General features: G+C 46.4%; 1 protein-coding gene across 2 annotated transcripts in view; it reads right to left on the bottom strand.

The window, feature by feature from the left end:
- Nucleotides 1-1,904: 1,904 nt before the first annotated feature.
- SMYD2 (SET and MYND domain containing 2) overlaps nt 1,905-15,259 on the bottom strand; it is a 50,891-nt gene continuing 37,536 nt past the window's right edge. For both annotated transcript variants that reach the window (XM_082834591.1, XM_082834592.1), the window contains 7 exons: nt 14,021-14,088; nt 11,339-11,441; nt 8,965-9,075; nt 8,174-8,294; nt 6,840-7,014; nt 4,759-4,867; nt 1,905-2,786 (listed from right to left, as the gene is read on the bottom strand). In XM_082834591.1, the coding sequence (XP_082690717.1) occupies nt 2,706-2,786; nt 4,759-4,867; nt 6,840-7,014; nt 8,174-8,294; nt 8,965-9,075; nt 11,339-11,441; nt 14,021-14,088 (768 nt within the window). In that variant the 3' untranslated portion in view covers nt 1,905-2,705. The remainder of the gene's footprint in view (nt 2,787-4,758; nt 4,868-6,839; nt 7,015-8,173; nt 8,295-8,964; nt 9,076-11,338; nt 11,442-14,020; nt 14,089-15,259) is intronic.

Raw genomic sequence — 15,259 nt, 5'->3', positions numbered from 1 at the left:
CAAATTGATAAACTCATCGCATTCTTGGATAGAAAGACTCACGAAGAGGTCAGTTCTCTGAGTACCAATGAGTTCAATGCAATTCTAATAAATATTCCAGGAGTACTTTTGCTGGGGGAGTAGGGAAAGGCCATGAGAGGACTTGGCCAAGTGATTCTAAAGTACTTTGTAGGGTTAAACATGGGAGAATGGTCAGAAAAACTCCAGAGAATGCAAAAGGATTAGCCTTAGTAGATACTAAAAGTTCTGCAGTGCAACAATAGTTAAAAGTACTTTACTTCTATAGTAGACAGATCAATGGAATGAAACACTGCAGAAATAAACCTAAGTCTTAGGGAAATGATAATGGTATCATTTCAGATCAGCAGGGGAGAAGAAATCATTCCATAAACAATGCTGGCATAAGTGGCTAGCAATTCTGAACATTAAAAAGTTTAGAGTACTATTAGATCCCTTAACCATTAAACAATGTATTAAATAAAACGATTCCAGATAGATCATAGACAAAGTTGTATTTCTTTTCTTCATTTCAAAATGAAAAAAAAAAAATCTGCCTTAGTACAAATGTCATGAGAAATAAAGTTAATGGACAACCAGGGGAAAATATTTTCAACACATGACAAAGAGCTAATATCCCAATATACATTGAGATCTTAGAAATTATTATGAACGGCATAAATAACAAAATAGGCAATGGCTGTGAATATCAACTCACAGAAGAAACACAATAATTCCTAAGTATATGAAAAAGTGCCCAACTTCATTAATAAATGCATATAAACAAAATAGTTCACACATTATATTGGCAAAAAAATTTTAAACAATACAGTGTTATGAAGGTAGAGGAAAACAAATACTGTAAATATTATATTCTATTGGTACCTGCTGCAGTTTTTTAAAAAGGAAATGTGGCCATACTTACTCAAATAAAAAAAAGTTTCCACTATTTGATCCTGAAATTCCACTTCTAGGAATCTGTCTCCAAAAATGGTACCCCATGTCAGCAAAGTTATACGTCTAAGACTGTTCACTGTGGCGTCGTTTATAATAGCAGCAAAGTGGAAAACCCACATGTCCATAAATAAGAGAACAGCTGAATAGATTATGACATACACATTCCATGCAACGTTCTGCCTCTAAAGAGAAGGAAGCAAATCTGTAAATGCGGAAATGAAAAGGGTCCCTATTGTTAGGTCAGAGAAGCAGACTACAAAATATGTCAGTACCATTCTGCCTTTGTTTTTCTAAATCTATTTATACAGATATGCTATATGGGTGTGGAAAACACTGGGGCCACATAAGCAAACTATCACAGTGGTTACCTCTGGGTGGCAGGACTGCTGAGAAAGAAGGAACAGCTCACTTTTTCATATAATTTAAATTTATTGAGAAAGTATTACCTTTACAAATTTTATAAAACCTAGACAGATGTTGGGCTAAGCTTATTTTAGGCCTAGCTACAGAGTAAATTTGCATTCTTAAAACACTAAGCTCCCCAGAGCCAGGACTATGCCTTCTTCATCTCTATGCACTTGGAGCATGTTTTGCATATAGTAGGTGTTCAGTAAACATCTTAACACACTTCACTGAACAAGAGAAGGCATTCTACCTGCTGAATCCGCTGTGTGCAGTTAACTGCGAGTGAGAGATGTGTGTGGTGTCTGTAGATGAGGAAAGAAGGATAACAGACCAGATTCACAGCTGTTTCCAAGCTGTTTGCAGACCATGAATCTGAAAGAAAGCTGAGTGTAAACTCCATCAGGCTTTAATTATTACCTAATGGGGAGGTTCCTCTCTTTGGATCAGAAGAAACTCATCTAAGAAACATCCCTGCGCTGCAGTGCTCAGGGCTGTGCCCCTCTCTGCAGCAGCTGCTGAGAAACTTGCAAGTTGCTGTGGTCCAGGCTGTGGCGAAGCTGAATTCCTGCCGGCCGTGCAGGGAGAGATCAGCGTTTGCTCAAGAACATGGAGTCGGTAAGGAAAAAGTGTTTTTCCTGCTCAGGCTTACCCTGAGCACAGAATCATTATGCACTGAAGGGATACCAGACACTGGACAGAAAAAACCTGAAACTGACGCATTCTCCTGCCAGGGAGGGGCACCCATATCACTCAACTGCTCTCAGCTGCTGATACCTTTCTTCCCTTCTTGCACCTTCTCAGTCTTGGGTCTTGTCGTCCTCCATGGGCACTGTATAGGGAAAGCAGCTGCAGGCTAACGAGGCTGCAGACGCCACTCCTGGGGGAGGGAGCGTGCCTGGGCTCCCTGCCTGATGCAGAACGGGTGCAACATCCATGCCAAGACCCGGCTCCATCACCACTTCGACATCCCCCCGCCCGACCGACAGAGGAAAACACAAACTTCATATACTATTATCTTTTTTAATTCTCTTTCATCATTCATGTTTGTTTAGAACATTACAGTAGGCATGAAGGGAAAAATAACTGCATTTTTAAATGTATATTATAATATATGAAACCATGCCATTATCTTTTAGGGAAAAAAAGCATTCAAAAATTAATTTGATATGAAGGTTCAAGATTAAGACCAACATCCAAGTAAGCCATTTGTAAGGTTAAGTGCAAGTTGTGTTTTCATTCCAGTGAGTTTACAGAGATGCTGGCATGACGTGTATGATTTGAAACAGTCAAATCCTCGAAGGTTTTTGCACTTGGATTTAAATAAAAACTAAAATGTCAGCATAGTTTCAGTGGCTTTCAATTTCCTGTTTGATCTCGGAAATGTATGGATGGTCTTTGCCATGAGCTACTTCCATGATGGCAATGGCCTAGGAGAGAGAGAACAGGGGTTGAGAGCCTGAAGCCAGCCCCCCTGCCCCTCCCCCGGACAAACTTCAATTCAGGCTGGACCTCTCTGCTTGAAGGCACAGGATGCAAACTGGCTTTCAGAGCCTGTGTTAGCCTCCAGAGTCTGGCTTTTTTTTTTAAAAAAGAAAAGAGGACAAGATTCTCTCACATCCAACTAGTCACCCAGTCTCTACGGCTGAGGAAAACATTCTTCAGTAGCTGAAGAAATGATAGAGAAATTGATTTAGGGACAAACCTTTTTGATTTTCGTTCATATTACTAATGTGTAAGACATGACTAAACCGTTTTTCCCTTTCAAAAAGTGCACGCTTACATCTTTATACATATTCTTTAAAAACTTAAAAATAGGCACAAGTTTCATGTGAGGAATCCAGAGAGCACATATTTAATCAGGTTTCTTTAAGTGCAAGAGTTTCCAGTGGCTCCATTACTTTCTAGCTGTGTAACCTTGGGCAATTTACTTAACTACTCTGTGCCTCACTGTCCTCATCTGTAAAATAGGAATAACACATACCTCTCAGAGTTGTTGATACACATAAAGTGTTTAGAATAGTGCCTGGCATATAGGAATTACATACCTAAGGTAATCCATAATAATTTATTTTGCTCTTTTGTATTCAACTGTATTCTTCACAGATCAAAAAACTTAAATTATTCCCACGTCCCCCAAAGAGGGAATTTTTGATGGCCTGTGACTCTGACGGGCCTTCCTTTCTATTCTACCATTCTCTTCCTAGATCTCAAACCAACAGGAGTGCAAGCCTTCCGGAATCGCCTGGTTTAAATGTCTCTCCTTGCCCTCTGCATTCACGTCAGGACTCGTGTTCCTTCCTCAGATCTACTCTATCCTTCAGTGATCAGCAATTAGTTACTTAACAGCACTCTGCCGTTGAGACCTAACTGGTTAATTTTTTTCCAACCTCACCAAAGCAATAAATGTCATCTTAGAAGACAACTTCCACAGTTTAAAAACAGAAAATTTTATTAACTCCCACTTCTAGGCTGGGTCAGCCCTGGCCCTTCCTTTTGGGATGTCGGACCTTACTCCATCTTTCCGTATACTGTATCGGGAAGATATGGGGAATCTGGAGAATTAGGCATCCAGGCCTGGTCCACGGCCCCAACTTTCACAAAGATTCTCTTAACAGGTATAAACAGACTGTCCAAAGGTTACATTTTATCAACCTTTGTCTTCTACATAAATAATAATTGTCCCAAAGATTGTATTTTATCAACTGTTCATTCCTATATAAACAGCAATGAGAACCAATACTTGGGATGGTGGCTGTGCTTCTGTGAGCGGCAGGGCCTGGCCCCTGGCCCGCTGGCAGCTCCTGGCACATAACCATACTCAATGAATGCTAACAATGATTATTAAGCCTATTTTAGAAACTGCAAGTGGATAATCGTCATGCTGAGGGCCTCTCCAGACCCAACTGCCTTGATTTCACCACAATCAGGCATCACGAATCTATAATTCCTAAAGGGCAGAAATTTGGAGAATTCCCTCACTACGGTCTCCTGACCTATCCATGGCCTCTTTTTTATTTTTCTTTTCTTTTTATCGGTAATAGTGGACCAGAAAAGACATGTTAATAATGCCAGCCTCGTATCATGATCACATACTTATAGCACTTCCACGGCGTCCCAGGGGACAAAGGGCAAGTACCCCCTTCCCCACAGCCGTGAACCTGTAACCACAATGTGGACACCCCTTTCCCAACAGAAGGGTCAGGATGCAAACGTGCCAAAGGCTCAGTTACTTACTACCCAGCCGCCTGCTGAATCCACCCCCCTCCCACTCCTATGGCTGGAGGGCAGCCAAGGGCTAGTCTTTCTCCACGACTCCGTCAGTCACCTGAGTCCTGCAGGAAGGGAGGTGTGAGGAGTCCGGCAGGCACTGGGCCTCCTAACCTCACATCACACACATACCTTCTTCAGAGCTCTCTCCCCAGCAGCTTTGTTCTCCAGGCCCATGTACAATCTTCCCAGCTTCAGCCACATGGAGGCCACGTTGAGGGAGTACAGAGGATAGTGCTTACTGGAAGGAGAGAAGAGACAACAGGCCACCTTGTCAACGGCTGCCGAGAGCCCACAGGCCGGGTGCAGTGAGCTGTGGTCGCCCAGCTGGTGGCCACACTCTCCACGGCAGCCAGGCTCCTCCAGACCCCGGCAGGTGCTGGGTGGAGGGCATGGATGGTTCAACCCTGTCTGCCCATCGTGGATGCACTTCATTTTATGTAGTTTGTGTGTTTCTGAAAAACCACATAAAAACTACAGGGGAGATCCTATGGAAAAACACGTATAAACACAACATTGAGTCCCAGCCCCAGAGTTTTGTCTTTTAGGTGCACGCATCGCAGGGCATTGGGAAAATTCCCTCTTTATGAGGACAATAGGCCTATCCCCTCATATTAAAAAGACAGTATACTTAAAGATACAAACATACCAGTGTCTCAAGACCTCGGCTTTCTGTCACACTCTATGATATCAGTTGGTTTGGCAAAATTATAAGCTCTCTGAAGTCAGGTACTCACCTCCTACTACTTCTAGATATTCCTTCTCTATTGCCCAGGAGAAGGCTTTGTAGACAGCGGTATTCTCGCTGGTTTTAACTGAAGGCTGACTGATGGGGCCTGCCTAGGAAGGAGCCATCTCCCTAGGAACAGAGACCAGGAGGCAGCTGGTGTGTGTGTGTGTGTGAACACACGTGTGTGTGTTCAAGGTGTTTATTTACAGGCTGGTCTGTTCTACCTGCTCTATCCTCAAAGTCCATCCAAAAGAGACACATTCTAGCTGTATTCCTAGGCAGCGGGCAGCTCGCTGCCCAGAGAGATCCCTAGAGCCAGCAACCAAGAGAAGGCCAGGGCTGGGCCCCCCGGAAGAGCTCCCTAAGCTAACAGAGGGTCCAGCACAGCAAGCCCTGCTGGGAGAGCAACCACAAAGCCAACATTCACTCTCATTCTCTGTCTCTCTCCCTACAGATCTACAGAGGGAAGTGTACATGGCCCAGAGGACTTACTCACCCACCTCAGGAAGAAGGACAGGCTTTGAGATTATCCCTAAAGTATCAAATTCTGTTTCCAGGAGCAGATTTTAGGAGCTGGCTTCCCCCATGGGCTCCCCCTGCTGGCTAATCAGGGCACTGTGAGGTTAAGTGGAGGGCCGACTGGGCAGTGGAAATTCAGACTGGACATAAACTTTACAGTCCCCAATCTTAGAACTTGAAGAAGTACTGAGTGCTTCTCAAAAGCCCTCAGGGTGCTTCTGGAACACAGAGATTTCAAGTCCAATGCCCAGAGATTCTGATCCACTTGGTTTTGGAGAGGACCCTGTAAATGCATAATGTAAATGTGTTTTAACAGACGCCCCAGTGATCTGATCTAGGCCAGCCAGGCCCTGAAGTGGCTACTCAGAACCTCCTTCTGTCACCCACTTTAAGGTTTACTAACCCTCTCAACATGGAAACTTGCCCATGGTTAACATTCATTATCACTACAAGTTAAAATCCAACTTATTTTATTCAAATCTAGGGGAGGCTATTAAATAACCACAGACAACACACCAGTCCCAGAGTTTCCCCATTTGCAAAACGGATGCTGCACCCTGAAAAACGCAAAAGAAGGGGATAGAAAACCACTAATGGATTACTAAGTGCCATTTAACTTGGAAGGCATGGGAGGGGAACGAAACAAACCGGTGGCTTTTGAATACTGGTCTGAATTAACTACTGTGGACGGAGTACCCTGGACGGGTCCTGGGAGGGATCCTGCCCCAGCACCCGCTGCATCACCTCAGTCTGCCTCCCTGGGTGCCTCTTCCGGGTGGTGGAGGGCACAGGCCGGGCCCAGCGGAAGCACCCTGTGCCTGCGCCTCCAGATGTGTACAGAGGACGGGAAGCTGCTCCTGGCATGCTCCAACATGATAGCGTCAAGACAGAAGAGCCAAGGGACCATTCTAAATCACCCACTTCCATTGTGTGCTAAGATGATGGGAAGCGCCACTGCAATCACCTGTAGGGCTGGATGATTTTCTGTCCGTACCGCAGGGCTCCCTCCCAGTCCTGCATGTACAAGCAGACGCCCATGGCCTGGTACATCATGTGCAGCATGTACACGTTACTGTCCTCAAACACACAGCTCATCTTCTCCTGGCTGAGCTCGCAGATCTCCAGCAGCTCACTAGGGGGTGCTCTAGAGTCAAGGAAAGGACAGGCCTGGCAGATCAGCTAGGCGGCTTCCCAAGGCCCCAGGGGCAAGGAGCTGCTATTTTGTTCGCTCCACCTCTAGCTTCACCCTCCGAAAAAGTAAATTACAGAAAGCCCGGCAAAAGTGAAAGGAGTCCTATTTTTCTGGAAGAAAAAGACTAGGAGAACCTGGAGACCTCAGCTGTTAAACACAAAGAATTTTAGCCACAGGGAACAGAGCCTCCTTTCAGCTGTAAACAATATTGATTAGAATCAAAAATCTTCAATTTTCTAGTTAAATTTAAATCCTCACCCAAGCTGAGAATTTTCGCTAAAGTTCTTAAGGAAAAAGTCCCCACCATGGGAACGTTCTTTTTTACACTCAGAAAAAAATGTGTCTTTCTCCAATTTCCTGTCACTGGTTTTCTTTCTTTCTTCAGTACGAATCTAATGCCTTTTCAACACCCAAGAAAATGCTATACCACAGCGGTTAAGAATATGGATCGTGGGCTTCCCTGGTGGCGCAGTGGTTGAGAGTCCGCCTGCCGATACAGGGGACACGGGTTCGTGCCCCGGTCCGGGAAGATCCCACGTGCCGCAGAGCGGCTGGGCCCGTGAGCCATGGCCGCTAAGCCTGCGCGTCCGGAGCCTGTGCTCCACAACGGGAGAGGCCACAGCAGTGAGAGGCCCACATACCGCAAAAAAAAAAAAAAAAAAAAAAAAGAATATGGATTGTGCTAGCAGACCTGGGGCAAAACCTGGCTCTGCCCAGGTGAACTGTGTCCCTTGGGCAAATTACTTGCTATCTATGAGCCTGTTTCCATCTGTTACACAGCAAAACCCTTGGTGAGGTGCCTTGCCCAAAGGAAGATACCCAGTCAGTGAGGGTCTTCAAGGAACAGTTCTGCAGTTTTAGACAATAAAAGTCTTCCACAAGGATGCGCTCCTGAGCAAACTAGTCAAAGAGGAGAAACAGATAAGGTCAACATCATGAAATGCTGATGTAGTTGACTCCAAGGGATGGATGGCGAGTAAGTCTTTAAACATTTACCAGGACACATCCTTCCTCCAATATTCAGAATCTGAAACCCATTCTCCCCCTGTTCCCCGTGCCCAACTCCCCAACAGCCCCTGTAAGGGAGGGCTGGTTGTAAAGGATATATTTGTAGTGCTTGGCCCGCCGGAACTCCTCAATGACATTGCGTGCATATCTGACCATGTCACGGATGGCTTCTGCCTTTGGGGGATCATTGAGCTTCCGGATTTCCACCTTGGCCTTATCCTGAGGAAAATGTCCACAGGTTACTTCCCACGGAAACCATACTGATGGGGAGACCTCTCCAACAGCACGTTTTCCCGTGCAGAGGTAGAGGCCTACCCATTCTAAAGTTACAAAAGAATGAAAGGGAATCAGGCAGGGAATCTAAGAGAAGTTCAATACTCATTACTTTTTTACAAAAAAACAAAAATATTCATTTTCTAGACCCTCCTTATTGAGGCAAGACACCGAGAATATGTTTGCTGTGGGCAGATATGTGTGTTCAGACATCTGTGAAATCAAGAGAATAGAATAAGGAGGGGTGGCACTGACAAAATAATTTAATAATAATCTTCAGATTCTGGTGAATAGGTGGGAAAGCTTGAAAATGTTTCTCATGTGCTTCTTCCCTTCCCTCTCTTTTGAGCAGCCATTTCTTTTCAAGACATAGCAATTTGGCAAATCCTTCTCTTATTTGAACAATGTGATGGAAATGTTTTAATCAGCTGCGAGAATCAGGTTTGAACAAAGATCTGGTCTAACTGGATTCCCCCGGGCTATGCTAGTAAGGCGGTTTAAAGCCTCAAAAGTACGACAGGAGGAGACGCCCCAAGTCAGACAGGGGCGCTCACTTGGCACAGAGGCCCTGAGAGAGAGAGCACAGTCAGCACTTGTGCCGGGTTGGGGAGTTTACCTTGTCTTTGGTGGTGCACTCCTGGCACTCACAGGTGAAGAAATAAGAATCTCTTAACCGGTCATTCCTATCTTCTGTTGGGTACAGGAGGTCAATGTAGCTGGTAAAAACCTGAAGGGGTCCAAAAAGTTGATGTTGCAGATTGCTACAGGCCAACTCACGCCTCATCCTGCCTGTCGCTCTGCAAACATTCCTGATGGTGACCTTGCAGGGACAGGAGGGCCAGAGCTCGGGATACAGTCTTTTACCTTAACACACCAAACTCCTTAAACCGAGCACCCGCTAGTGGTGGTGAAGAGAAAGGGCTTCTCTACCCACCTCCTACAGAACCAAGGAATCCCTAAAACGGTAATTTGGAAGGTTGAGAGCATCCCGCTTCCTTCCTCCCCAGAGAGCAAGCTGTGAATCTGGCCCAGCAGTAGATGCCCCTGTCTTGCGTATAGAAGCAAAGGCCACGATGGGCAAAGAGCCTACTCATCCTTGGGATTGGCCCTGCACTATCTCTTCCTGGTCTTTGTTTAGCCTCTTTGATCTCACAACCCGGGACGGCCTAGATGCACTGCTGGGTGGGTGCAGGGGGAACATGAACACACACACGGTGTGTGTCCCTTTATCCTGCCATCAGCTGGCAATGGACCAGGAAGCTCGGCTCAGCAGCCCGGGACAGGTCAGCACAGGGAGGATGCAGCTCCTAGGCCACCAGCAAGCTGCTGCCTTACCCAGCCGGGCCAGAGAACTTGGAAAAGTCATACCTTTGGGCTCGTCAAGTTCTCCCGTCCTTGCTTTTTGCTAACAGGCTCTATAACTGAGACTTGCAGCATATGGAGGAGGCCGGCATTTAACTGTCCATTACCGACTCACTGGGATGGCACTCGCTGCTCATCCCACACCATCAGGCAAACGTCTGACTGAACAGATGGATGTCCCAAAGCCGTCACTGTGCCAGTAACCTCGGGCACTGGCAGGCAGGCGAGGGTGGGGGACCCACACGGGCTAGGTGCTTGCAGGTGCCCTGAGCTCTCCCCAGTGCAACGGGCAGTAACAGAGACCCTGTGGCTCATCTGACACCCCAGGGAGTGGCTTTTCCCCTTTGTAGGGCAGGTAACCCCCAAAACAGTGACTTGCCCAAAAGGAGGAGATTGCATTTCTGATCTGTGACAGCAGGAGGGCAAAACAACAGGAGCGAGCCTCGCCCTGCCCCAGTGGCCAGAGCCTGCCTCATCTCTTTGAAATGACTGATGGGCACATGGTGCAACAGACAGAAGGGCCCAGAAGATGGCGACAAAGGCCGCTCGCGGCCCAGACACAGCCAGTCCAGGTGACAAACTGCTCCAGGCAGCCCCAAGCACGGGTCCTGGTGACTTAGGTTCCTACTGACTGCAATCGGCTGTTTTAAACAAAAGAGGCACAGGGCAGCCTCCACAAGACATTTGGAAACCAAGACACCCTGACTCAAAACAAGATGCCTTCCTCAGGACGAATTCCACAAAGGGTGGAAAGTCTGATTTGTACCTGGGGCGTGGGGCTCCCAGTTTAGCTGTGGGTTAGTTAACAAGGTCCAGAGAAACCGAGGCCCATATCATTTCATACACTAATCATGAGATTAAAAAAATTCTAAATATCCAGACATACAACTTAAAAAATAGCATTAGAGATTACTTAAACTGAAATGTATCTAAAGTGGGTGATTACATTCCCTAAAAATTCATGTGTCTTGCTAGGGATATTAAGGTTTACTTTAAGAAAGTATAGCATACATCTGGCAAGGCCTGGCCAGCGTTCTCAACGCACCTGACAGGGTAGTCATGGACCCACAGCACAGGAAAGGAGAAGGGAATCGCTGACCAGATTCGCTCCATATCCCTAAGTTAGGGAGGGAAGCTAATGGTGGCCCTTGTCCACAGACTGCCTCTACCTGTCCCATCAAGTGTGTACACCTGGCCATCTGCATTCCATTCCTAGAAAGTGAACCCTCCCATGTTCAGATGTGGAACTGATACGACTTGAACCGTTGATGTCATTTGGAGTTGTAACTCGTTAGCTACTGCTGGGTTGCTTTTCTCTTTGCGGGCCGGGGGGGAACAGGCCAAAATTCATGAATCAAAAATAAACTCAAACCCAATTATTTGGAAATGGGAATACACAGACTCTAAGATTGCATTTTGCTCATTTTGGCAGTCTCATTTTTCTATAAATCTCTGTGAGGAACCTTCCTCGAATCTATTCTTCCCTGGTTTCTTTTTTTGGCCACAGATGGACATGGCGAGCGCCAAATGGAAGCTGAAAGTTTGGATCAAGCCGCAGGTCTGACCCTGAACCCTGGAGGGACTGAGGATGGTACCCACCACACGGCTGCCCTCAGCCACGCACTCACCTCCTCTCCAGGGTGGATTTCCTGTACAGCTCTGACTTCTGCCAGGGTCCCCTTGTAGGTCACAATGACATTGGGGCAACAGCTATGATTCATCAGTGCAACACTGTCGATGAGAAAACCCAATGTTCTCAGGAAGGCAGACAGACTGTTCAGGTAACTCCTTGGCCACTTACTTGCTAAGTTACAGAAACTGGATCTTTGTAGGACATTAAAAAAAATCTAACAGCTGGCCATCAGAGTCTAAGAGGTTGTCGTGCATGCATTTATGACAATATCTAACATCTTAAATTTGAACAGTACTGAAAAGTGAAATCTGCAGTTCAGAACGGTGATTTCTAAGCCAAAAACAAAACCAAAAAACTCCCCCTCCCCCAACAACGATAAAGACAGCAACAACAACAAATTCCTTCCTGTTAGATGCAGGACTCAAAACTCAACACCTACAGTGAGCAGCTCCTCCACTGGACACTGTACAAGACAAATGGGCTGTCACTGCCAGGCAGCTTTTTATATCAGAGGACGATTTCTAACATGCTGTCTTCAGATGCTGAGAAATCGGCACCGCGGGAGATGCCGGCTTCCTGAGTGAGGGTGTGTGATTCCCTGAGAGACCTGGAGGAGCCCGTCTGAGGCTCTGCACCTCAATTTCCTCATCTGGAAAATTGGGACATTGCTGCTCCGGCTGCTTGCGGTCTGCTTTACAGGGACGGCGAGGACAGAGAGAGTCGCCTATGTGAGGGCTTTGAGCTTTCTGATTATATCAAGGTCAAAGTTCTGAGAACAGAAATTTCTAAACTACAGGGGAAAAGTGCTTGATCTCTGAAAATGCTGCCTTGGAAATCACAATGCTGATATGATTTCTGCCAAAGGGAATTTTTCCCTCCAATTAAAACTGCCTGGATCCAAACTGGGGCTCAGATGGGCACTCACATCCCGGTGCATCCTGGCTCTGGTGGCCGGTGTGACTCGCCTGACCCTCCGTGACCAAATCCCCTTCTCCTGTTTGCTCCATGAACACAAAAAAGCAAGGGGGTTGGAGAGCCTGATGCAGAGGAGCTGCCCCCGGATCGTCGTGTACCAGGGGAGCAGCTGCTAGAGGTCTGGGTGAAGGGGGTGGCTGCCACGGGCTGGGCCATGCGGCGGCTTCCCTGTCTTGTCCGTGGGGAGGGTCACCTCCACCCTGCTTCCCAGCAAGTCATGCACAGGGAATCAGGCCCTAGGAAATCTGATAAAGAAAGGCACCAGAGGTTGTTCTTAGTGGAAGAGCAGGTTTGTAGAACCATTTTGCAAAAGTATTAAGTAACTCATTTCAAGACAGACTCCTGGCCATCTTTCTCATGAAGGCGGGGGAGCTGCCCGAAGGCAGGACACCTATCACAGCTCATGCTCTTGGTACCGCCGTTCTCTGGGCAACTGCTGGACAGGGGGAAACCTCAAGCACCACCACTCTTAGCCTTGCTTTCGATCTTTCACATACCAAGAGCAGACATTCCAAGCTCATTTCAGGGCTGAAGATGTCAAGATGAGTCTTCTAAAGAGGGTCTAATCACCCTTCTCTTCTTTTTCTCCTTCCTTTTCCCAAGGGCAAAGGTCCCAAAGAACCTTTCCCCAAACCACTTCTTTCCTCACCATCAGAATTCAAACTGCAGATGACACCGTTTTGGCCACAGAAACAGTAATACTACGGGAATAAACTTTTTGTTTCTCTGGTTCAAGAAAGCCTGTGACCGCTGATCAGGGGACATGGACCTGAACAGACTTTTCTCTGTCTTTCAGACCCGTACGATGCACAGAGCTGGGCAGCAACAGACAGACATGTAGGGCTCACGTGCCATCCACGGCCAAAGCATGGGTGTTAAGGGTTTCCTGCAATTGCTTCAACCTAGAGGCAGAGGCTCCTGTAGTTTATATTAAGCAACATCACTTTAGATGAAACTAATCTACAGTGTGGAAGAACTCAAGACAGGGGATGCAGGAAGGGCTCCTTTGCTCCATCTGTGAAGCCAGGGCTTGATGTCAGGGGACTGACGCATTTGGAGACCATCCTGTCCATCAAATAGATAACAGCAAAGCCATGCTTGGCAGTCCATTACAATCAGAGCTATAATGATCTCCGTTGCTCAACTGGCTGGCCTTTCTTGAATTACCTGAGTATTCCTAACATAAAGAAAAATCCTATCGTTCTTTGAAATTTTTCCCTAGTTCACTACTTTAGCATATTCTCCCTCCAAGATGTGCTGTTTCTACACTGGTATTTTTCAAAAAGGACAGATGAACAAGAAGCTTACACAGTCTCTACGTAAGCCTACAGCCAATTCTTGGCAATTAATGTTTTCCTTTGAGTGGAAGAAACCCGAAGATTCCCAGAACCACAGATATGCAAAAAGCAAATTTCTCAGCGGGGCCTGGGCTGTTCCTCCTATGCACACTCTAAAACGTTCTTGAATAACAACTCTCTACCTAGCAGGACTTACCAAGCAACTGTTGTCTTAACTACTACCTTCAGATCCTTAAATGCAGGGGAAATATTTTGAAATCTGGCACAATTAAAAAGGGGACTTAATTCACTTGGAGTTTCATGTGTGCCACATGCAGTTAGGGAGGTTATTTAAAAATCAGAAAAAAATTCAAATTAGTGATAAATAAGTAAAAAGAAAAACAATGAAGTCACACTCAGCCTACTCAGGAAATACTGCTGATCCCAAATGAGAAAGTTCTTCATCTTCAATTGTGAAGCCATTACAGTTAACCTGTAGTGAGAAAGGAGGGGGAGAGAGAAAGAAGAAAAAAAAATGAGCTAAAGCTTCTCTCTGGATAGAAATCATTTCTTTAATTTTGACCTTTAACAAATTAACTAGGAAGATGTTTGGTTTAGTGATCTGAAAACCTTTCTTTTGGCCAAGATATCTTATGTTCAAACACAGCTTACAGATCAGTCTCACGTGTGAACAAACAGAAGTAGAACTGTCAGGGCTGATGCACCCTTAGTCTAGCCCGGCTGCCCACCTGCCCATGGGAGCCCAAGAGCACAACGAACCACTAGGGCTCCAAGGACTGAAGTCTGCAGATCTGCATGGGAGTCAGGACGTCTGCACTCTGATCCTAATTATGCCACAGACCCGGAGTGGGATCTTAAGCCCATCACCGTGTGCCTCTGCCCTCGGTTTTCCTCCATTAAAAAAAGGAGTCACTTAACCCGGTACCTAGCTCATTAGGTGAGGCGGCAAATAGCCTTTACATAGCTAATCTAACTGCTGTCCATCCCCTTGAGAGGCAGGGGGGACCAAGGCCCTGAAGCTGCTTGGGACTGAGAATGTTCCTTCCTGCCTCAGCCACATCAACTACTGGCCACTTGTTCATCTTTGAAAAGAAATATTACATTGAACATCACCAAGGGCAGCTCTCAACATCCTGGAAGTCTAATTTAGAGCTCATAGCTGAAAGTAAGGACTATACTTCCCCCGTTCAGGCTGTTTCATAAACTTACTCTTTCCACAGACATCCACCGAGGAACCCTTATATGTTGGGCACTGTGCAGAGAAGGGAGAACGGGCCAAAATCTGTGCTCTCCAGGAACACCCAGGCTCCTGGGAGACGGTTAATTCGGTGGGTATTTTTCATTTGGATCTAAAACTTCACAACTGGAAGGGGACTCGGTCGCTTTACTTTCCAGATGATGAAAATAAGGTCAGAGAGGGGCAGTGGCTCACCCAAAGCCAGTGGCAAAGGCTGAGAGCCCTGCTCTCCCTCACAGCTATGAGGCTGTCTGTGAAGCCTGCGTGCTGAATGATTTCACCCCGTGAGCTGCAGCCAGGCTCCTTCCTACCAGACACACCACATTGGCGCCTTTCAGGCCAATGGATGGGCTTTTTAAAACTAGCACCCACCAAGCACTCACTCTGGGCTAGGCACTGGGCTGGG

The sequence above is a fragment of the Leucopleurus acutus genome, assembly GCF_964270905.1.
Source record: "Leucopleurus acutus genome assembly, chromosome: 2".
NCBI classification, from domain to species: Eukaryota; Metazoa; Chordata; class Mammalia; order Artiodactyla; family Delphinidae; genus Leucopleurus; species Leucopleurus acutus.
Note: the sequence above shows the minus strand (reverse complement) of the source record. Positions and strands in the feature narration are given on the sequence as shown.